A 22,706-nucleotide genomic window follows, 5' to 3' on the forward strand; every position below is an offset into this window, starting at 1 on the left:
ATAAATTCTTTGCTAAAAAACATGTGATTTGGTTATTTATCTATTCCACATTTCTGATTAAATTCATCACTTTTTTTCATTTAGAGTGCAACAGGAGTGAGCCTTCACAGGCCCTAAAAACTGTTTCGCCCTTGGAACTATGGCCCTATGGAACTGTTTACGGGAGACCCAACGAACAGCAGATTATAAAAAGGATGCTGGACGTCCATTTTAGTCTCGCAACCACTCCCAGTATTTTTTGACTTCTTTTACTCTTTCGTTTGGAAAAAAACAACAAAAACTGCAGCTTAACATTACCAATACAACTTTTAAACGGGAACTTGGTTTAAGCCTTTGTTTGATATTCGATTCTTAATGAAAGTTCTTGAATAAATTTTTGGATCTAATGCTACTTTGTTTTATCTACATAATCGTTGCAAGAAACTTGTGATAAGCGAGCCTCTCAGCACCTAGTTCATGTGTTCAAATGGTTGTGGACTGAATAGAAGAAGCTTTCGCTTAACAGGCTTCCGTGTCTAGTAGCAGGGGATCACCGACACCCCCAGGCAGGAAACTAGGTATGTTGACAATAAAAGAGGAAAAAGAAATTGGTAATTCGTAGTATGATACTATCCTTAATCCTTAAGAATAGATCCACTTGCCTCTTAAAGGACTCCTGGGAAGTCGCTTGGACTAGCTCAGCCGGCAGAAAATTCCAGCATTCGACAACTCTTAAGGAGTAGAAGTTGTGCCTACAGTCCGTCCTGCTATGTTGTGTCTCTAGTTTCTGAGTGTTACCCCTTAGGTTAGTGTTGGAACTAAGCTTAATTAGGTGTTTTAGGGGATGTCCAGAAGTGTTAAGGTTATTGTAAGCCATTAGGTCACCTCTAAGACGTCTATAATGAGTGGAGGCGCTCTTCATAAGGTGATTTAGTGCATATCTTCGTCATTTCCTTGGGAGACCTACAGACTCGGGTCCTCTCATAGCTTATTTTAACCACCATGGGTTGTCACGCCAGCTGATGGATGGACACGCGTTATGCATCCTAACTGTGCCCGCTTCTTATCTTATAGCTTCTAATTAAAATGCCATATGACAAGCAAGCAATGCCCCTACCCGCACTAATGAAACACTAGTAACTCAAATGCACCCCGTATGGTACCTTACACTGGTTTACGCACTCGCTTAGCTCTTTAGTGAGAATATTAATACGGTCCTGTTGAAAATCCCAAAATAATAAAAGCATTGCAATACGGTACTAAGCCCATGTTATGCTTTGCGCAAGTAATAGTAGCTGACCTTATCTAATATTCATGAACTCAAGGTAAATCACAACTGCATAAATTCTTTGCTAAAAAACATGTGATTTGGTTATTTATCTATTCCACATTTCTGATTAAATTCATCACTTTTTTTCATTTAGAGTGCAACAGGAGTGAGCCTTCACAGGCCCTAAAAACTGTTTCGCCCTTGGAACTATGGCCCTATGGAACTGTTTACGGGAGACCCAACGAACAGCAGATTATAAAAAGGATGCTGGACGTCCATTTTAGTCTCGCAACCACTCCCAGTATTTTTTGACTTCTTTTACTCTTTCGTTTGGAAAAAAACAACAAAAACTGCAGCTTAACATTACCAATACAACTTTTAAACGGGAACTTGGTTTAAGCCTTTGTTTGATATTCGATTCTTAATGAAAGTTCTTGAATAAATTTTTGGATCTAATGCTACTTTGTTTTATCTACATAATCGTTGCAAGAAACTTGTGATAAGCGAGCCTCTCAGCACCTAGTTCATGTGTTCAAATGGTTGTGGACTGAATAGAAGAAGCTTTCGCTTAACAGGCTTCCGTGTCTAGTAGCAGGGGATCACCGACACCCCCAGGCAGGAAACTAGGTATGTTGACAATAAAAGAGGAAAAAGAAATTGGTAATTCGTAGTATGATACTATCCTTAATCCTTAAGAATAGATCCACTTGCCTCTTAAAGGACTCCTGGGAAGTCGCTTGGACTAGCTCAGCCGGCAGAAAATTCCAGCATTCGACAACTCTTAAGGAGTAGAAGTTGTGCCTACAGTCCGTCCTGCTATGTTGTGTCTCTAGTTTCTGAGTGTTACCCCTTAGGTTAGTGTTGGAACTAAGCTTAATTAGGTGTTTTAGGGGATGTCCAGAAGTGTTAAGGTTATTGTAAGCCATTAGGTCACCTCTAAGACGTCTATAATGAGTGGAGGCGCTCTTCATAAGGTGATTTAGTGCATATCTTCGTCATTTCCTTGGGAGACCTACAGACTCGGGTCCTCTCATAGCTTATTTTAACCACCATGGGTTGTCACGCCAGCTGATGGATGGACACGCGTTATGCATCCTAACTGTGCCCGCTTCTTATCTTATAGCTTCTAATTAAAATGCCATATGACAAGCAAGCAATGCCCCTACCCGCACTAATGAAACACTAGTAACTCAAATGCACCCCGTATGGTACCTTACACTGGTTTACGCACTCGCTTAGCTCTTTAGTGAGAATATTAATACGGTCCTGTTGAAAATCCCATGAACCCCCCTACCTCCATCAAAACAAATAAGTCTGTGTTTGCAGCATATAGCAATTTTATTATTCAAAAGTAAGATATAACAGTTAGAATTGGAGTAAAATGGCAGTATACAGCAGATGCACGTGGTACATGTCTTCATCGATTAACTGAAATAGAGAATACGCATATTAGCTTAACAGGCTTATTTAGAAAGACTAGTGTCTAATTTGATCTTACTGCGTGAGAAAGTTACACTGGAACTACGAATGTTGTGGAAATAGAGTTTCTCGGGGCGTACGAAGCACTCAGACTGTAAGACAGTTGTCCAAAAATAATTCGAATATGAAGGTGAAAATTTGCAGGTACTTTTCATCGTAAGAGTGAACATATTAGGTACCAGTTGACATCATACCGTAAGAAAACACAAATTTGCGAGTGGTGAAATATAATCTATAAGAAAGTGAGCTTAATAACAGTTAATTACCTATTTACTCCCTGATCATGACACTTCGACTTCCTTTTGTGGCCAAAACAGCAAACATACACTAAGCACTGGTAGCAGATTTCCGGCTTTTCAATGTTAAGCTTGCTTTAACTTGTAGCGTGGTGTCGAGCTGAGATTAACTATGAACACCGCTACCAAGAAACACGTGCCAAATAGATCAGAAGGCGTAAGAAGCTCGTTCCAAATGACTCCATAAAATCCCCGAGAAGCCAAATATCAGAAGGCAATTAATGGACCATATCGAGATATATATTTGCTGGCGATCTCGTGGTATCGAAAGGATACCGAGATCGTGCCAGGATACAACCTTGGTTACAGAAGGTAACCGAATTCGCGCGAAGTTACAATCAAAGTGCGGGAATAAGAATGGAAGTACAATATAGCTGTCATTAGCACAGTCAAACAAGAGCACGTTAAAACAAACACTGGTACAGTTGGTTATAATAATAATTGTTTTTATCAAACTAGTCGTGTTCTCGTGATAAACGTGAGTCACTACAGGAGCCCCACGCTAGAAAGGGTTTACACTTTCGATAAATAGCGGTTTGAATCGTGGGACTGATCGGCTGACGAGCGATTGTAGGAGGGAAGAATTGGCGAACAGGGAAGCGATCGTTGATCGTCGAGTTGCCAACGAAGGCCGTTTTCGGAGAACGGTACCAAAAGCGATGTGTTGTATTTATTGCTCGAGTTGGCATGCTACACCAGAATGGTTTGTATCCAGAATCTGAAGAGGGCGTTCGTAGAGGTGCGCACCAGAAACGCTGCAGACGTAGGACGAAACCACGTTGAGCCAAAAGACCAGAAGCGACCGTAACGACCAAGCGTATGCCAAGCATTCGAAACCAATATATCGACTGAGTACGTTGACAAGAGCGTGGGTGATCAGGCCAACTTTCGCCAAAGTTGACTGAAGTCGACGGAACCAAATGGAGATGGTCGAAGGCGTGGGCTCAGGAAACAAGAAGAAAATCAAAAAAGAGAAGAGTGTAGCATGCGTGTAGTATAGGAATATTCCTACACCGTATCGGTTGTTGACTGTGCGGCTAGTCGCTGAAGCGTACGGGTAACCGTACTCGGCGACCGGAACGTGAGACGGCAGTCTCGTTCACGTCGCATGAGCCTGCAATCTCATCCGAAGTCAAGGGCGGCGTGGTCTGCTGATCTGGACGTGAGACTGTCGTCTCGTCCGTAGACGGTGCAGATGACGCGTGCTGTTGACTGGGACGTGAGAATGAGGTCTCAGTTGCATCTAGCGTGGGACCTGAAGAAGATTTAAGGATCCCGCTAGGTTTAATAGGTCTAGCATTGAATCTCAGGTTATCAGATAGGGCACTGTCATCGACGTGTACTGGTTTGAAACGATCAATGCTGACGATCTCGACGCGGCCATGTCGATCAACCTTGAAGGTCTTTTCGTGACGAGCGATCACGTGAAAAGGGCCTTCGTAAGGTTGTTGCCAAGGTTTGCGTACCGAATCTACTCGTATGAAAACATGTGGACAGGTAGATAACTCTCTCTCGAGAGCGACCTGTCGATGTTGTATTCGAGTTGACACCGGAGACAGCGTTCGCATAAATGCAGACAGTCGATGGACGTAGTCTGATTTACCGAAATTAGGTCTGCTCCGTGGTGTGAAGAATTCTCCGGGCAGACGCAATGTCGTGCCGTATACCAGTTCAGCGGCGGAACATTGTATATCTGCCTTCAAGCTCGTTCGAATACCTAAGAGGACGAGCGATAAGGTTTTGTACCAGTTGTCGTTCTCGTGTGCTTGTAGAGCACTTTTAAGTTGGCAATGAAACCGTTTACTTAACCATTTGGTGCTGGGTGGTAGACAGATATGCTTATGCGTATGCATTCCGTACCAAGCAGCCGGGTCAGCGGGGAGAATAGTTAATAGGGGAAAATTTCTCGAATAAAGCGTGGAATTCATCATCACGCGAATAAAGTGACAAGGATTCGGTACACATACATGTGAGTCTATTATATTAATACTATTCTTATCGTTATCCGTCATGTCGAGTATATTATATATTAAAAAATATGAAAATATACGACAGACGTGGATAGATAAATCATAGATTCACCGAATTGGCTTCTTTGGAAGATTTGACCAGAAGCAGAGGCGTGTTCCAAAATACGGGTCACCAATTGTAGCGTGGTGTCGAGCTGAGATTAACTATGAACACCGCTACCAAGAAACACGTGCCAAATAGATCAGAAGGCGTAAGAAGCTCGTTCCAAATGACTCCATAAAATCCCCGAGAAGCCAAATATCAGAAGGCAATTAATGGACCATATCGAGATATATATTTGCTGGCGATCTCGTGGCATCGAAAGGATACCGAGATCGTGCCAGGATACAACCTTGGTTACAGAAGGTAACCGAATTCGCGCGAAGTTACAATCAAAGTGCGGGAATAAGAATGGAAGTACAATATAGCTGTCATTAGCACAGTCAAACAAGAGCACGTTAAAACAAACACTGGTACAGTTGGTTATAATAATAATTGTTTTTATTAAACCAGTCGTGTTCTCGTGATAAACGTCAGTCACTACAAACGCACTGATTAATGAGTACAACCCCTCTATTACTGTTATATGCCACATTTTTCATAACAAACCCTCTGCAATCGATTGGTAGTATATGTGACTTCATCTATAGTTGTCGGAAATCTGGGTCCTTTCGAAATCAGTACCGATATACCCTAGTGCTGGGCACTCTGTATTAGTTTGACTCGTTAGTGGGATAGTGTCGATAATACTGAAGAAAATTAAAAAACGCAGATTGTTTCCTTTCATTTTGCCGATAACATCATAAAGGACAGTTATGAACGAACAGTTAGTCACAGGCGGCAGCAACAATTATTTTAGCTAAATAAAAACGAACTTCGGCTTCGGATATCCAGAAAACAAGGTAAAGCATAACCGATTGTCGTTTAAAAACGTAAGGTCTTATGTTAGTACTAGCCAGCTTAGCTGAATAAATACAGTGACTTCAGTAGCAGCAGGTAAAACCCAGAAAACAAAGCGAAATCAGGAAAAATTTTGCTCCAACGTTCAGAGTATTACACTAACTTTTGGATTTTAGCACACTGAAACATCAGATTCTGTAGCTACACAAAAGAAATAGCGGAAAAAACACAGAACGAAGAAAGCCGGCCGACATTTTATAACACAAGACTAGCCAGATTGCCCGAAGAAATACATTGACTTGAATAGAAGCAGCAAAAACCCAGAAAACATCGCTGATTCGAAATAACCTTCACACCAACATATAGAACATTACACTAACTGCGGCATTTGGGCACACTGAGACATTAAATTACATAGCTACACAAAAGAAATAGCTGAAAGAAGCACAGAACGAAGGAAGCCGACCGCCATTGCTTACAAAGATGGCGGATGTAATAATTCCCGCCTCATTCTGATTGGTTGCTAAGCTGAAGGGCACATTTACGAAATTGAGTTGCGTTTATTTGCAGCCCACTTGTATGCAGTACTCAAGTTTAGGACTCACAAATACTATATACAAAGTCAAATAAGTTTTGTCATCTACAAGACTAATGGTTGCTATGCATTAAGTAGAGAGTTTTGAACCTGTCGACCGTCTTCGCACGGCAGTGAGCAATAGTGTTTAAGTATTGCCATTATGAGTCTGAACAACAGGTAGCTCAATGTTATTCACCACATAGTTATTTGTATCTTGTTGAACAGCAAACATCCTAATGTACTTGTGAGTATTTATCGGCAACTGTCGAATTCCAGACCATTCAGATAATTTCTGTAGGTCATTTTGAAACTCTAAACTAACTTTACTTTTTATCGCTCTCCATATCTTGACATCGTCAGAATGTAGCGAAACCTATTATTATGTGGGACTGGCAAGGTCCCAAAACTGTGCCCTGAGGCACTGCGCTAAGCACATTTTTTCAGTTATGCATTTTGATTTCACCCGTACTCTCTGTTGACGCCTAACTAGGAGGTTCTTTATCCGCATTGATAAATTGCCTTTGATCCTGATATTTCTTAACTTATATAACAGCTACTTGTAGTGAATTTTGACTAAAGTCCTTCCAAAGTCATCGTAGGCTACGTCTATAGGTAACTTTTGGTCTTTGAGAATGTACCAACTTTCACGGGCCACTGGTAAGTTGTGGTGACATGAAAAACCTGCTCTAAGACCATGCTACTTCTAGGAAAGAATCCTTACGAATAATATTTTCCAAGATTTTAGCAACCGCGCTAGTTAGGCCTATGGGTCAACAGTTCTCAGGTTTGTGTTTCGTACCTGCTTTGAAAACAGAAATTACTATGGCATTCATTCAGTCGTTTGTTAATCGACCCTGGATCACAGATATATTGAGAGCTATGCCTAAGGAGCTCACGACAAATTTCGCTAATCCCTCTAGTAATCTAAGATGTATTTTGTCGATTCTCTTTGATGTGGCTTGGGCAGATAAATGTTTGCTATTGACAAACATGTGAAAATCAAAGACTAGAGCTGGATGACCACTTCTGCCTAGGGGTGGCATGTAATGGCTTGTGCCATTATCTTCATAATAGTTCAACGTGTGATCTGGTAACAATGGTTCAGAGTTCGGGTCGTACTTTGTTGCTCATTTCACATGTTGCATTACTGCACATGGGATAACCGCAGCAACAAGTTTCTGTTCGATATGATTTTCAAGCAGTTCAGTCCTCAGATTTTTCCAGTCTACTGTTGGTGAACTAAGGTCCCCTAAGATTAAACGTCGACCACTTGATGACCAAGAGTTGTAACCATCCAGCAAGATCTTATTCACCTCACACTTTGGACTGCGGTAGATCAAACCAATTAGCAGCCCTTGTCTTTTTTGCTTCAAGCGATAACTAACCGATTCACATGTCCCACTTTTATGGGTTATGCTATCAATAACGGTGAATCGGATAGCATTTCTAATGAATAGAGCTACTACTCCTCTTTCACGCTTCTGGATTCCGTCGGCTCTCATGTATGTGAAACTTTCAAAATCAAGTGATAAGGTTTCTTAGGCGTTTCTTGCGCGCTGTCATTTGAGGGGTTATTTGACGGAAGGAACTTCCTTTCGCGGGCTTTCATTTCTAACAGGACTCTACATAGGTTGTCCTTCCTCCTTTGGTCCGTGTAAGCTAATAGAGCTTATTTGAGAGACTTCACCAATTTGTTTATCGACCGAACGACTACCACTTGAAGTGTCCCGATTACGCTTGCTAATACCCTCTTTTAGCAGCATTCACCATTACAGCGGCTTGGGATATCAAGCTGATTGTGTCCAGGAGACACTGCTGACACAACTACACACATATATTCCTGCTAAATCGCTTGAAGGCCTCGGGCGTTAGATTCGTGCAAACTTCATGGTACCATCGTTTGCACTCATCGCACTGCATGTCGCTTTTCATAGGGTATCGGCAGCCTCGGCTTTGGAACTGCACCGTCAAGCCATGAGCCAAAGGTTTTCAAGACGAAACTAGACACAAACAATACCCCGAGACAAAAGAAACTGACGATCAAAAAGAGTGAAAAAATGTAAATTGTCAGAATGAAGAGCGCGAACAAATAGAATATAACCAATGTACTCAAAAATACAGATGATAAATTTCCTCTTAATAAAAGATACTCTCGGCGATGGCTTTAACTGGTATAAATTCAGTCGAAGCGAAAACGGTAGTCTTGATGCATAATAAATGGTTAAAACAACAAAATTAACTCTGTCCGTTTTAAATAGTGCTCTTGTCTTCTCTACTCATTGATCTACACAACCCTATGCTGAAACGGAAAAAAATTCCTAAAGGGTTTATTTAACAGTACAGGGCAATAAAAATAACCAGAGTGTAGTGAAAATACCACAGTCCATTCTAAATAGCTCACGTGTGTTTCCTTAATTGTTAACTCACGCACTTGGTCTTTATCTTAAAAATACTTACGTTAAACGTTAATGGATCCTCTTGGGTAGACGTTTTTAACCAAAATCATTTGATTTAGGTCACCTAGTTGCGAAGACATTAGATGTTGAACGATGTTACAATCGTAGTATTTGGTAGTTACTCTACAGTAACCAGAATAGGTAAGCGAAGTGTGGCCACGTTCTGAGCATAATTTCTATTTTTTTATGCCGATAAAGGTTAATCGTACCTAGTACTTGATTTTTTCATAATGTGGGAAATCGTGTTGTCGTTTATGAGTTCAAAACTATTAGGTACTGTGAATATGTAATAAACGTGTTTGTGACTGTTTATGTCTACTTAGAAACGACATGCCACCACTTTATATCAAGCTTAAACGTATTCCTGTTGATTATACACACTATTGTTGTTGATAGATATAAATAATTGTTGGTCTATAGCACCGGGTTGATGATCAAATTGGAAGCTTCTCAAATTGTCTGGGTTGTTTATAGTTGTTGCTCATATTCGATACTAAAAATATGACTCATTATTATGTTCAGTCACCCTGAAAATATCCAGAGTTATTTAAGGATTAGTACTTTCATTAGTGAGCTCACTATAAAGTTTTTTTCTCAGTACCTTATTTCATTAAATTCTAAAGACTGGCATTTGGACTTGGAACCAAAAACTAGTTACTGTAAACATTTATGTCAGCTCTATTTTTTTTCAATAATAAGCCACGGAGTGTGTGACTAGTCGCTAGGCACTGTAATATGTTTTAATGTTTGATCGTTTGGATTCAATTTCAGGTTATGTTCAGATTGAGGTTTGTGTATTAAGGACAGAAAGCCAAAACTCTATGTTAAGCATTTCCCGGTAGGATTATTTTATTTTTCCTGGGACTAATCGGTTGAGAGTGAGGATATCATTTACAGTAATGGGTTCTAAAAGTACACTACATCTGTGTTCCAAGGAGATTTTGTTCGTTCGTTTCCTGAACTAACTTAAAGAAAAAACACACACATCAAGTTTAAATTCATTTCTCGATATCCTATACATAATTAAAACCTCGATCTGTAGTGAGATGAAGTAAAGGTTTAATTTTTAAACTGCATTGTGTGACAGGCCTTGAAATTCTGGAATCACACAAGGATTTATCGAAAAATGTTCAGGATATGTGAGTAGCTCTCCAAAGTTGTCCTTGCTACCTTAACTCAGTTTTATTCGCGATCTCACCAGGAATGTGTACGCCGTGGTTAGCACGCTTATATTCAATCTGGTAAATGTTCTTCGTAATCCACACAAGGCTCGCAATCATTTAGTTGCAGTTAGATGGGGTTAAACTGTTTTCTTACTGTTATGACTTACTATGGACCCTAGATATTTGTAAAAACAAATTTAATGGCACTAATCTTTCTCCTTTATTGTAGTTATTTACATTAGCGTGTTCAATGTACATGTAGGCACGTTTAGGTCCGTTGATTGGCATAAATGACTAGGTTTACTTTAAGTGCACGTACGTTGGCACCTACTTCTCAGCAAATTTTGGTGTCGTCAATGCAAAGTAGCAACAAGAATTTAACGATACGCGGAAGTTCATGTCCATAAAGTATTAGCAGTAAGGGACCTAGAATCTGCCAGTCTTCGGTTAACTTTAGCAGAGGTCCTGAAATTCCTAAAATTCCCAGCTTTGATAGTAGTCTTTTATGCGTTGCCTTGTCAAATGCTTTACTTAAGTCCATGTAGGCGATATCTATCGAGTCTCCATTCTTAAATAACTTCATCCATCTCTTTGTTGCTACCAGGAGGTTTGTTGTACGAAGTAAATCTTTCCTAAAACTGTCTATAGAGTTGGTTAAGTGGTTAGGATTGTTTGCATCATTTTGGTGTTAAACCATAGATATTTCCACCTAAGTTAGTACACATGGCATAGATACCTTCTGAAATTTCACAGTCAAAAAATACTTTTTGTAAAATTTAATGTTGTTGGATTATAGAAAAACATCGGTGTGTGGTTAGTATTTTAGCGATATCCAGTTTCTTTCCTAAGGCACCAAATATTCCGTTAATCGCAAGTCTTTTGTACGAATGAATCACGTAAAGCTTGAAGATCGCCCCCCCTAAGAATAGTGGCCGAACCAAATGTTTCAAGGGCTGACTCAGATTTACCACTTATTTCGCCCCCAAATGCCCTGGTACGGCCGACAGTAGGAAGAGTCCGCTCTCCCTCTCGAAATGCTCTCATATGGCCATTCATATACAGCCAATGACAGGGAGGTCCTATTCACTGTTGTTTACGAAATTCAGAGGAAGAAAAGTGAATGTCTGACACCCAAAACAGATTGATGGGCACGGAGGACCCACCTAGGGGAGTTGGAAAACCCTGATCCCAACTGAATAGTGCACACAGGCCCCAGGATCCTGAGGGAACAAATGGTATATAAAACTGTCGCTGGTCACCGGCTATCATGGGACTACATCTTCTAACGTTGCTCCACTGCCTTGTGGATTACATCTTTAGATCGAAGACCCAGAGAGTGACTCCCTAAGAAAACCACCTGCTTCGGTGTGGGAACTCGAACAGTACCATAGCCCGTACACAAATTAAGTGGCTTGTGTGACGCATGTGTATTCGGTGCCCCTCTGTACCAATATTTGTTTCCAAATAATAATATTTCAAGGCCCTGAAGTGTTTATCGAGACGAAATAGTTTAATACAAGATGAGTTGATTTCGTCACCTATCAGAATAGTAGTTTCATTATAAACACTCCCAGATCGTGAGTGACATCGCTTGGAACTATCTACAAGGGAATTAATTCCCTTTACCGTTTTGGCTGTCATGATTACTAACCGTTTAATATCGACTTGGAAAATTCGGGGGATTCAGAGGTTCTCGGTCGTGGTCGAGTGTATTGTTAGAACCTCTCAGTTAACGAAATGCGGACATATTATCCAGCATTCTAGATTGAGCATGTTTTTTTGACCCATATGATCACTGCATCAAGTCGATCGAGTAGTATCAGCATTTACTCCTTACGAAAATTTGTTGGTAATATATAGACAATAAAGAAGTCTCCATAGAAGTGAATTAATATAAGGTGTCAGTCTTTAAATTAACATAATAAGATAAAACCAACAAAAGCAAGATAAAATAAAACATTACTGGTCATGCCCCAAGGCTTTTGCTTACCTGTCGTTTAAATTATTCATTGTTTTAACCAATTTCTTTAGTTTTGTCGTAGATATATTTGTAGTGATAACAACGTCAAACATCCTATGGATTAAAATCTAATCTAGGAATTCAATCATCAGCTTAGAATTCTGTTTGGTAAGGACACTGGAAAACTGTAACTTGCTGAATCCCTTTAGCGACAACTGAAGAATGTTTCTTAGTGTAAAATCAAAATATTGTTTCAGCGTCGACCTTCGTCAGTGTTTAGTTTGGTCACAGGGAATAAAGTATCTGAAGGTTTGGACCACATCTTGGTTCGACATTGAGTACTAATTACAGATGATAGATTGATTGATGAGGCTTGGAACTTTTACTAGTCCACGCTATCAGCACGTGGGTTATTTATCCTCACCCACTGTCTATGTGCTTTGGTAAGTAAACTAAAAGTAGTTTGGGAGATATCTAAGGGCTGCCAGACCAAGTTGTGACGTAATTCTATAGTCTGGGCTATATCGAGAGGTATAGGCTTATTTGGGTTTCATGAAAATATTGTGTTCACTCGTTGCAGACATTAGATGTCATTTCTCGAAGTTACATTCCTCTAAACTTTGAAATTATTGTCACTCGATAGTCCTTATTTTTTCATCTCAGCTTCTGTACAAACTAGGTAATACCTTCATTACCACTCCTTCGCCTTTTTATCCTATGATTTTTTTCGTTGTAATTGGAAATGTAACAACCTAAATCCAAAGTTCTGCGTTTGTTTATGACCAGAAGTAGGCTGACTCAATGGTTGGAAGTTGGATATTGAATTAAGACACTTAGGAGTGCAATTTTCGAATGATGACTGTTGATACGAGCCATACTGAAATGGAAAAATGGATTTAAATTTATTGCGCATCGGTTGAAATTTGAAAATTTTCTTATACCAAAAATTAAATTTAAGTTTGGGGTTGTGGAGATTGTCGGATTTTGTTGAAATCACGAACCAACCCAAGTTATACCACTACTGAAAACCAGGAAGCACTGAATGGCCGTTTCGTCCTGGCATGGGAGTCCTCAGTAGTACTCATCCACGGTCTCACATGCGGGATTCGAACTCTTGGACCTCCGGTCTCGAGCAAATGCTTAAACTAATGGTAGTCTAACAATAATCGGTTCATGATTTCAATAAAATTAAACAATCTACACAATCTCGAACTGAAAATTATCCTATGCTCACTAGTGACTAGTTTTGAGAGGTAATTCACAGAGTTCCAGTAAGAAGCCGTGACCATTGGAGCTTAACCTTATCAGATGCGAGGCAGTTACCCATCGAAGGCAATAGAAGATGGTCGTGCAATATCGTGGATTGATTGGGGTTAGATGTTAAAACTGTCGGATGCCAACTCAGTGGTCTAGAGACTAAGCGTTCATACGAGACCGAAAGCCCTGGGTCAGAATCTTGCGTGTGGAGCGGTGGGTGCGCACTTTTGATGAGACCCAGACCAGGACGAAACGACCATCCAGTACTTCCAGGTTTTCAAAGATTGTATAACCTAGATCAGTTCATGATTTCAACACTAACTGTAAACTGACTCGGTATTGGGGGTACTAGGTACACGTTGATATATCTGGTTTTGTGCCACACCACACATTTGAGAGTTGATATTACTAAACTCCACAAAGCAAATGGAGTGGACATAAGTTCGAACTAGTAACCTAATGGTTATAATTCTAGCGCTTTAACCACTAAGCTACTGACAAGGTTGAGAAGTGATGTTTTTCTTAATACATAGTGCTTCTATATTTGTGAATGGATAGGTGTTACCCTTTCTAAGGAAATGGGTCTTAAAAGTTACAGATATCACTATTATAGGTGAATTTTAAATACTTGTTTAAAAGTGAACCCCAATAAAACATCAGTGTTAAACATCTGTTTTCTTATTTGATTCATTTTAAGGTTAGTAGTTCCTACGGATTAAATAAGCTTGTTTGTATATTGTAGATTTTAGTTACAATGTAGAACAGTTGTTATTTAGGTTGCTTCTTGTTATTTCCGTTTTTATTCAACACTACTTCCGTAATACATTTTTTACAGGCTTATAAGCGGCCAGAATGGACTTCAAAAGACCTTTGGCTGGAGTAACCTCAATGTCGATGGTTCCTTTGCCTAGCAAGAAACCTCGAAAAGATGGTTCAAGTTTGGGAATCACCGCATTTGGCAATGGGATGTACAAGTTAAATTCCCAGATCATACCAACAGGACAGGCGGGAAGTATTCCCCGTACATCAAATTTACTGTCACCTAATATGCTTTTAAATGGCCATGAAAGTGAAGTGTATTGTGGCAAATTTTCTTCTGATGGATCATTTCTTGCAAGTGCTGGATTTGATCGCCGGATACTATTATGGGAGACGTATGGTGAATGCGAAAATATTGCAACGATGATGGGTATGTTAAATTTTTTTTGCAAAGATGAATATAAAATAATCTAACCTAATGCAGGTATGTGCGTTAGTCTGTATGTCACCATCATCCCTTAATGATGGTAAATCAGTCGATGAGGTAATTCTTCACCGACTAAGATGGTTGGGCCACGTGTTACGTATGCCTGAACATCGATTACTACAACACGCAATGCTGACTAGTGTTGGAGACTGTTGAAAGAAAATTAGGGGCGGCCAAACCAAAACATGGCATTAATGCTTGAAGTCATTAACTTCTAGTCTAAGCCATGTTGGTAGATGCAGACTACTTGGTTGGGGTCTGCGTGTCTGTCGTAACCAATGGTTGGAGACTGTGGATGACATGGCTCGGAATCGATCACAAGCGCGTAGGTGTATACACTCTGTCTTCCATTAAACCGTGAGATTAAAATTGCTTTATATCTTACTTTCTACGAACTAGTTCTTTCGTTGTGTACTACATCCTTATATGCAATCGTTTTATTTTATACATTACTACTATTGAATTAACTACTATGAATTTGGTGTTCATCTTGTTGTGCTAATGAGGTTTGGCAGTTTGGACCGATGTATATATGTGCCTGGTCCTACGTTGTAGCTGATTGACTGACTACACGTCACATTCACTTAAAAGGGTTGAATAATCTCACATTTCACACCACTGTATTTAAAGCATTTCTTGAATCTATAGCTATAAAGTTAAAAGTTGGTTAGCTTTACCGATGTTTTACTCCTATAAATATTTCTTAGTGAGATGTTATCTGTATGTACTAGGAAAAATCACTTCTACTTGTAAACATAGGGTTGGTTCAGTTTTACAAGAGGGTTAATAAGAAACGTTAAATATGCTGTCCGTTGTTGTTTATCTACGAATGTTCTTCAGGAAACATACAGTTTTAATTTCCGGTAATTTAGAAATCTGATAAAAGCTACTAATGCTCTTATGAACGAGAACTCAGATGAGGAAAACAAACTTATTCCTTATGCAAAATGACAGTGCTTTCGTAAAATATGAAAACCATTTATTAAATACATAATTTGTACGTCTTTTTTGCATTGCCCTTTACGTACTCCATTATTCTTCTAATTCTGTTGTTATTTCGATTATTTTCCGATTTCATTTCTGATCCCTTCACTTCAATCTTGTGCTTCCAGGCACTCCACTCTCGTTTGCGGCTACATACTACTGTCAGCATAAGTAGCATACGCCACACTACTACTACTACCACCATATAATAGTAATAATAATACTACACATATATACCACACATACATAATAACAGGATAATAAAAATATCAGTAAAGAGATCGAAAGATATCAAGTCGCTAAATATTTGATTTTTTTTGTCTCGTACATCAGAGGACTAATCACGTTTCAGTTATCATTATATCATAGTAATGGTTTAAATGTTACTGTTTAATCTAGACAAGAATCAGGAAAGTTATATTTCTCATTAATAAATGGACTGTTCGTTAGTATATTATTGTTACCAGTATATCATGAATGTCAGCACTTCAATATTATTTCATACTTTTTATCCCTCGAGTTCACTAGTCTTTCTCCTCAATGTTTGATCTTCATAATAATTGATACTACTGTTATTTCGACTACTTTTCGATTTCTCTCAGTGATAATGTGGTATAGGAACGGGCTGATACAATCGTACCAGGCTCTGTATTGGTTTATGGAGGCCTGTTTAACAGAGTTTTCATAGTGTACGTGAGATTGGTTCTTACTGCTATCATATTTCTTAAAACAATTAGGGTGACTTGATTTTCGGTTTCGTTTATTTACTCCAAAAGCAGTTGCAATAATTTGTTTCATGTATATTTGAAGATATGATGAAACAATTAAGCGTTAAAGCGAAGTCATTACTGAACTACTTAAAAAGTAAATTCGAATTGTAATAAAGTTTTGAAGGTGCTTATGTATGATCAGTTCGTTCACTATGCTAATATTTCGCAACCTTGATTTCAGTGTAGCGAATGAGACTTCTATTTTCTTCTTCTCTAACCCTCTTACTAGAGCAAAGAGACTATTTCAGTAGTGGAAGCTTTTTTGATGATGACCTCAGTATAGTTCAATACCTAAAAGTTTGATATAGCAGTCAATTTCAAGAATTTGACTAAAATGTAGGATTATATGACACTAAACTCACGGTAATCAGCTAGACATTTAACCTGTTGGTGAGATGTCATTGTAATACAGTTCTTTGAAAATTAGTCAGTCATATGAAACGTAGAATCGGGAACTTATATTATTGGTTCAAGTTACTTCACTCGATTGGGGCAGCGAGATGTAATTGTCAGGGCAAATATTAGAGCTCCCTATGTCTATCACTGTTTATGCATGATGAGTATTCCCGAAGTTTTAGGAATCAGACTATTCTTCTTTTTCTTCTTCCTATTGTTATTATTATTCAAACACAAACATTGCTACAAAGGGTCACCAAAATATATACGCGCCACACATATAAATAAACTTTTGTGTGGGCTGAGGTGGTGTCCGAGTTCCCACACCGAAGCAGGTGGTTTTCTTAGGGAGTCACTCTCTGGGTCTTCGATCTAAAGATGTAATCCACAAGGCAGTGGAGCAACGTTAGAAGATGTAGTCCCATGATAGCCGGTGACCAGCGACAGTTTTATATACCATTTGTTCCCTCAGGATCCTGGGGCCTGTGTGCACTATTCAGTTGGGATCAGGGTTTTCCAACTCCCCTAGGTGGGTCCTCCGTGCCCATCAATCTGTTTTGGGTGTCAGACATTCACTTTTCTTCCTCTGAATTTCGTAAACAACAGTGAATAGGACCTCCCTGTCATTGGCTGTATATGAATGGCCATATGAGAGCATTTCGAGAGGGAGAGCGGACTCTTCTTACTGTCGACCGTACCAGGGGGTTTCGGAGGAAGAACTGTTTATACTGATCAGATGAAATTATTTAGAAACAAAATCCTATTTTATTAGATACTTCCCAAATAAACCTTATAGCTCTCATCTGTTTGTCACTTTGACTTAATTGTCAAAAAATATTGATTGATCAGTATGTATAGTGTCTTTCTCTTTACATCACTTTATCTTCTACCGTATGTTCTAGTACAGTTCATTCAGTTTTCATCTTTTTTTCTACCTTTTCTCAGGTCATGGGGGTGCTATTTTGGATTTAGTGCTTTCTTCAGATGATTCGGTCATCTATACTGCTAGTTCAGATAAATCTATCGCCTTATGGGATACTGAAAGTGCCCAACGCATTAAAAAGTTCAGAGGTCATGAGAATATTGTTAATTCATGTGCAGTTGCCAGACGTGGTCCTCAACATGTGTGTTCCGGTTCGGATGATGGGACAATTCGTCTGTGGGATCGGCGACAAAAAGCCTGTGTACAAACATTTCAAAACACATATCAGGTTAGGTAACGTTAAAAATCTTTGGTTACAAATCTAGTTATTATCGCCTCAAATTCTAGTCCCATAATTTATGTTATCGTTGAGTTTAATATCTAGTTTGTTGTTTTCATCATAATTGCGACGAAGGTTTAATCCTGGTGTTTCATATAGTGACTTTTACTCTATGCTTATATGGTGTCACATACTAGATAAAGACGGTCATCCAGTGTTTCCAGGTTTTTAATGGTGATCTAACATTGACCGGTTCATGATCTTAATCAAAATATAAATACCGCTAGATTATTCGTTAAACTATCTTGAAGGAACTTAGTGGGCAAAGTGCTTATTTGGGAACATTCTTCACAGTTTATAGGAAAATCTTAATGCTAATCACTTGGAAATACAATATATTATTAAATAATCATCGATATACTTCACTAGTTAATTTAATAGATCCAACTGTTAACTAGACACTTAGATCTTATTTCAACCATCAATTATAGTATTCTAATGTTTTCTGCACTAGAAATACATATATATTTTATTTTCACGCTACAGTTTTGCAAAGCAGCTGTTAACCACAATTCATTTGGTATTATTTTTGTTTTATGAAGTCCAATTAACCTCATAGAGTAATGAGGTTTTTAGAGCCTATTAGTTTTTATAAATTATTTATATAGAGTAATTTTTTATAGCATCACCAAAATGAACGGCTTGGCTATATTCTCAATAGTCTGAAATGATCGAGATTTCTATATTTTAGACAATTCGACGTCGACCTAGTGTTTCTAATGGTGATTAAGCATGTTTGGCTCGAAGCTTGGAAATCATGAGTTCGACCACTTGTGGGATTGTTGGTGGGCACTGCCAAGAAGTTTCATGCTAAGATACAACAAATGTCCAGTACTTCCTAGTTTTCTGTGGGATCTTAATTGAAATCAATTTGTGACAAATTCAATGTACAAATTATTTTAAAAGTACTTAGTTTTAAGATCACTGTATACGACAATATTCTAGTTTGAAGTTATATGCACTAAAAATAAGAATCACTATTTTTGTAGTTTTAGCGTATTTGATCTATTCTATCCTACTATTTTACTGTAGTTGATTTGTCTGTCGCACTGAATGATTTTATGTCGTCTTATTAAAAAATACTAATACTTATTAGGATTCACTTGTATTCGCGTGAAGAGCTGCTTACAGAATGAACAGTGAGTATCGGATTCCATCACTGGTTGTTAATCCGGCAATTTATTATTTTTATTTCAACACATAAATATCGGTACAAGAGGGCACCAAATATATATGCACCACACCATATTTGTGTGTGTGTGGGCTGTGATACTGCTCGGGTGCTCAGACCGAAGCAGGTGGTTTTCTTAGGGGGTCACACCCCGAGCCTTTGACCTAAAGGTCTGATCCACAAGGCAGTGGAACATCCTGAGGAGATGCATTCCCATGATAGCCGGTGACCAGCGATTGGTTCATACGCCATTTGTTCCCGTAGGATACTGGAGCCCATGTGCACCATTGGTTTGGGATCCGGTTAAAGCGCCGGACATTAGCTTTTCGTCCTCTTATTTTCGTAAACAATCATATCATAAAGAAAACTGGACTATTGAGAATTATTATGAAGTAGTTGTTATCCTTGCTGGTGTCGATCAGTTCAATATAGGCAATCCATAAAAAGAAATGAAAAGTCCTACTGACATTATATTTCTCGTAATTTCTATACTCTGTGAAGCTTGTTTTAATTACTTAGATCATGTAATTGTTTAAATAAACAGAGTATCATTCTTTTCTATCATTTGAACTGAATACGTTTAACATATATTAGTATACTTTTGATTGATCAGTCTTATTTGAACCTTTTTATATATTTCATTAGGTTCTTTCAGTTACTTTTAGTGATACTGCTGAAATGATATTTTCCGGGGGCATAGACAATGTTGTTAAAGGTTGGGATTTACGAAAATTGGAAGCTAGCATGCTACTTAATGGACATACGGACACAGTTACTGGTTTGTCAGTAAGTCCAGATGGGTCGTTTTTACTTTCTAACTCTATGGACAACACATTACGTATGTGGGATATTCGTCCATTTGCTCCAACAGATCGGTGCACAAAGGTTAGTTTTAAAATTGCGATAATGTGACAGTTATAGTATCAATCTTTCATGATTATATGATGAAAGATGTTATTATAGCTTAATATGTTCAGCCGATTATCTGGTTATGGCAATAAGTTTTTATGTCTAATTAAACTCTGTTTTTGGTATTTAATCGTGTATATTGTTAGTGTAATGAATAATTACAGTATATAATAGAGGAATATTAAGTCACATGTAACAAAACACTCAGGTGATGAATTATTATTTCTACCAAGTATTTATGATTTCCAACTTTACTCCGTTTCACCATAGGTGACGTTATACCGTCGTGACGTCAGATTTTTAAGGTTAAAAATCTCATTCGATACAACATATGATTTAATAATACAATCCTACTAATTAAGCACAACTTCGTAGTTTTAAGTCACACTTACTGTTCGACGGCTAAAGTTATTATCCAGGTAATCGAGCCAAATCAGGTGGAGCAGTTTATTCTTATGAATCATATATGTGGAAGTCTAGTCTTCAGGTCAGTTAGGCGCAGGTCTTACCTCATTAGTGGTCAGTAGTACCATGGAGAGTTAAATTCATGTTTACCAGAAATTTTTATAGTTTTTATCTAGTTTGGACAGTTATATTGTATGGTAAATTGTGCTTTTTCACTCAAAATGAATCTCATTACACATATGGTTTTTGGATATTAGCATATTGTTTGTTTCGGCACAATCATTATGTACGTAAATACCTCATCTTTAGAGCTTCAGTTCAACAGTTTGGTTATCAAATCGTCAATTGTGGTGTCAACAGTTCCCAGCTTTACTCAGATCGTTTTATTTTTGACACTCAACTGACAACATTGGACTTCATACAAGGAGTGTAACCTTCAGTATAGATTAACAGACCGTACTTGATCTCATGTTTTATTGTTATCATTTAATGATCATTTACACGGCCGTGAAATGAGTCGCATAGTAATATATTCCACAAAACCCTTATTTGCATGAATATCTGTAAATTAGGTAAAAAAATCGGCTAAATATATTTAAGGAAATCATACATGTATGTACATGTGTATATAGCTGAGCATATTTTTGTTGCTTCATTCAGATTTTTACGGGTCATCAGCATACATTCGAGAAGAATCTTCTTCGATGTGCATGGTCAGCTGATAATCGTCGTATAACTAGCGGCAGTGGTGATCGTTATGTTCATGTTTGGGATGTAAACACACGCCAGTTAGTCTATAAACTTCCTGGTCACACAGCATCGGTAAACGAGACTGCATTTCATCCTACAGAACCAATACTTTTATCTGTTGGTAGTGATAAGAAAATCTTTCTGGGTGAAATTTTGCCTTGTATGTACTAAAATTGTACATTTTTTGATAAAACTCATTTTTCTGTATAAAACGAAGTAAATATATGTAATATACTCCTTGTTGTGTTATTGTATAAATCAATATGAATATGACAGTCTTGTATAATTCTATCCAAAATTTATCAGAAATAAAAGATATTCCGATTGTTTATTGTTACAATCACATACGTTTCAAGTAGTTCTCAGTTTTGTACGGATTTATGAACAGGCATACAAGATACTTGCATGTTCTATGCTTTCTTTTTATGTTGAAAATCAGAACTAGTAGCTGAGTGATGCCAATTCTGACCGCAGAACTAGGTGTTATGATATCGAAACCATGGGAGTGCATCAGTTCCCTAAAGAATAGTCACATTTTACTAATAACTGTCAACCAACACAATCTATGTGCAAGGCTTCCTATCTATATCATCCAACCACTTAAACAAAATGCATTGTAATGTCAATTCATTTGATTTAGTGATCAGGGTTCATTTTAATTGATAGAATTCCTGTAAATCACGTTACTGTAATTGCTAGGTGTATAACTTCGATCATAATAATGAGTAAGATAAAAATCAAATTCATAACTGTATATATTATTATTAAGATTACCTTGAATATTTGTTGGAAAAACCCATATCATATTTCTCTTTGATAAATTTAAGTAGTAGGGACATCAAAATCGTAGCATAATGCTATAAATTCACATATTTTGTGTATTCTCTTCAGTTTTTTATAAGCTGGGAAAAATAATATTATTCGTGACTGATACATCTAGTTTATTGATATCATTATTATCAAAAAAAAGTTAAGTACAAAAATAGCAATAAATTTGAAAGAATTATATGAAATGTTCATACGGTTGAATATTTCCATTTTAACTGATGTAAAAATTTCAGATGTGTAAACATGCTAAAATTGATCTTTCTTTCATTATTACACATATATTAGATACATAGTACTGGGAAAGCTGTTTGTGTTTGAAAGTGGAAATATGCTTCAATGTATATAAGGTGACAGATTAACTACATTGCGTATAAAAAAACGAAACAATCGCTTAATAAGGAATTTTAGAAGATAATCATACCATTCAAGTATAGCAACAAGAATGGTAGAACAATTACTACAGACAAGTGTAAAGCCATTGATTTTCCCAATAAATGTGATAATGACTATGTAGATCGAATCATAAATATTTATCTGAGAATATCTTGATCTGATTTTCTTCGCTGAGTCTGTTTTGATCTCACTATGTAATGAGATGGAACAGCCTTTACATCATGGTTTCATATTAAATCATTCAG

The 22,706-nt window shown here is 37.9% G+C and overlaps 1 protein-coding gene across 2 annotated transcripts; it reads left to right on the forward strand.

Moving 5' to 3' along the window:
* The first annotated feature begins 9,061 nt into the window (after nucleotides 1–9,061).
* SNRNP40_1 (U5 small nuclear ribonucleoprotein) lies at nucleotides 9,062–22,054 on the forward strand. 2 transcript variants are annotated; one of them, XM_012939726.3, is made up of 5 exons: nucleotides 9,062–9,108; nucleotides 14,183–14,536; nucleotides 17,689–17,954; nucleotides 19,822–20,061; nucleotides 21,151–22,054. In XM_012939726.3, exons 2-5 carry the CDS (start codon nucleotides 14,200–14,202, stop codon nucleotides 21,409–21,411), a joined length of 1,104 nt encoding a protein of 367 aa, XP_012795180.1. In that variant the 5' UTR covers nucleotides 9,062–9,108; nucleotides 14,183–14,199; the 3' UTR covers nucleotides 21,412–22,054. The 2 variants fall into 2 exon arrangements, with proteins under 2 accessions (XP_012795180.1, XP_051071725.1); XM_051211640.1 differs by having other exon boundaries at nucleotides 14,591–22,054.
* The last annotated feature ends 652 nt before the right edge of the window (nucleotides 22,055–22,706 follow it).

Source organism: Schistosoma haematobium, chromosome ZW (genome assembly GCF_000699445.3).
Source record: "Schistosoma haematobium chromosome ZW, whole genome shotgun sequence".
Lineage (NCBI taxonomy): Eukaryota > Metazoa > Platyhelminthes > Trematoda > Strigeidida > Schistosomatidae > Schistosoma > Schistosoma haematobium.

What these genes read in the sequence shown, in the direction of transcription:
- SNRNP40_1 (XM_012939726.3), top strand. Translation starts at nt 14,200, where the DNA reads ATGGACTTCAAAAGACCTTTGGCTGGAGTAACCTCAATGTCGATGGTT. An exon ending in AAATATTGCAACGATGATGG is followed by an intron (nt 14,537 to 17,688) that starts GTATGTTAAATT and finishes ACCTTTTCTCAG; the next exon opens with GTCATGGGGGTGCTATTTTG. An exon ending in CAACAGATCGGTGCACAAAG is followed by an intron (nt 20,062 to 21,150) that starts GTTAGTTTTAAA and finishes TGCTTCATTCAG; the next exon opens with ATTTTTACGGGTCATCAGCA.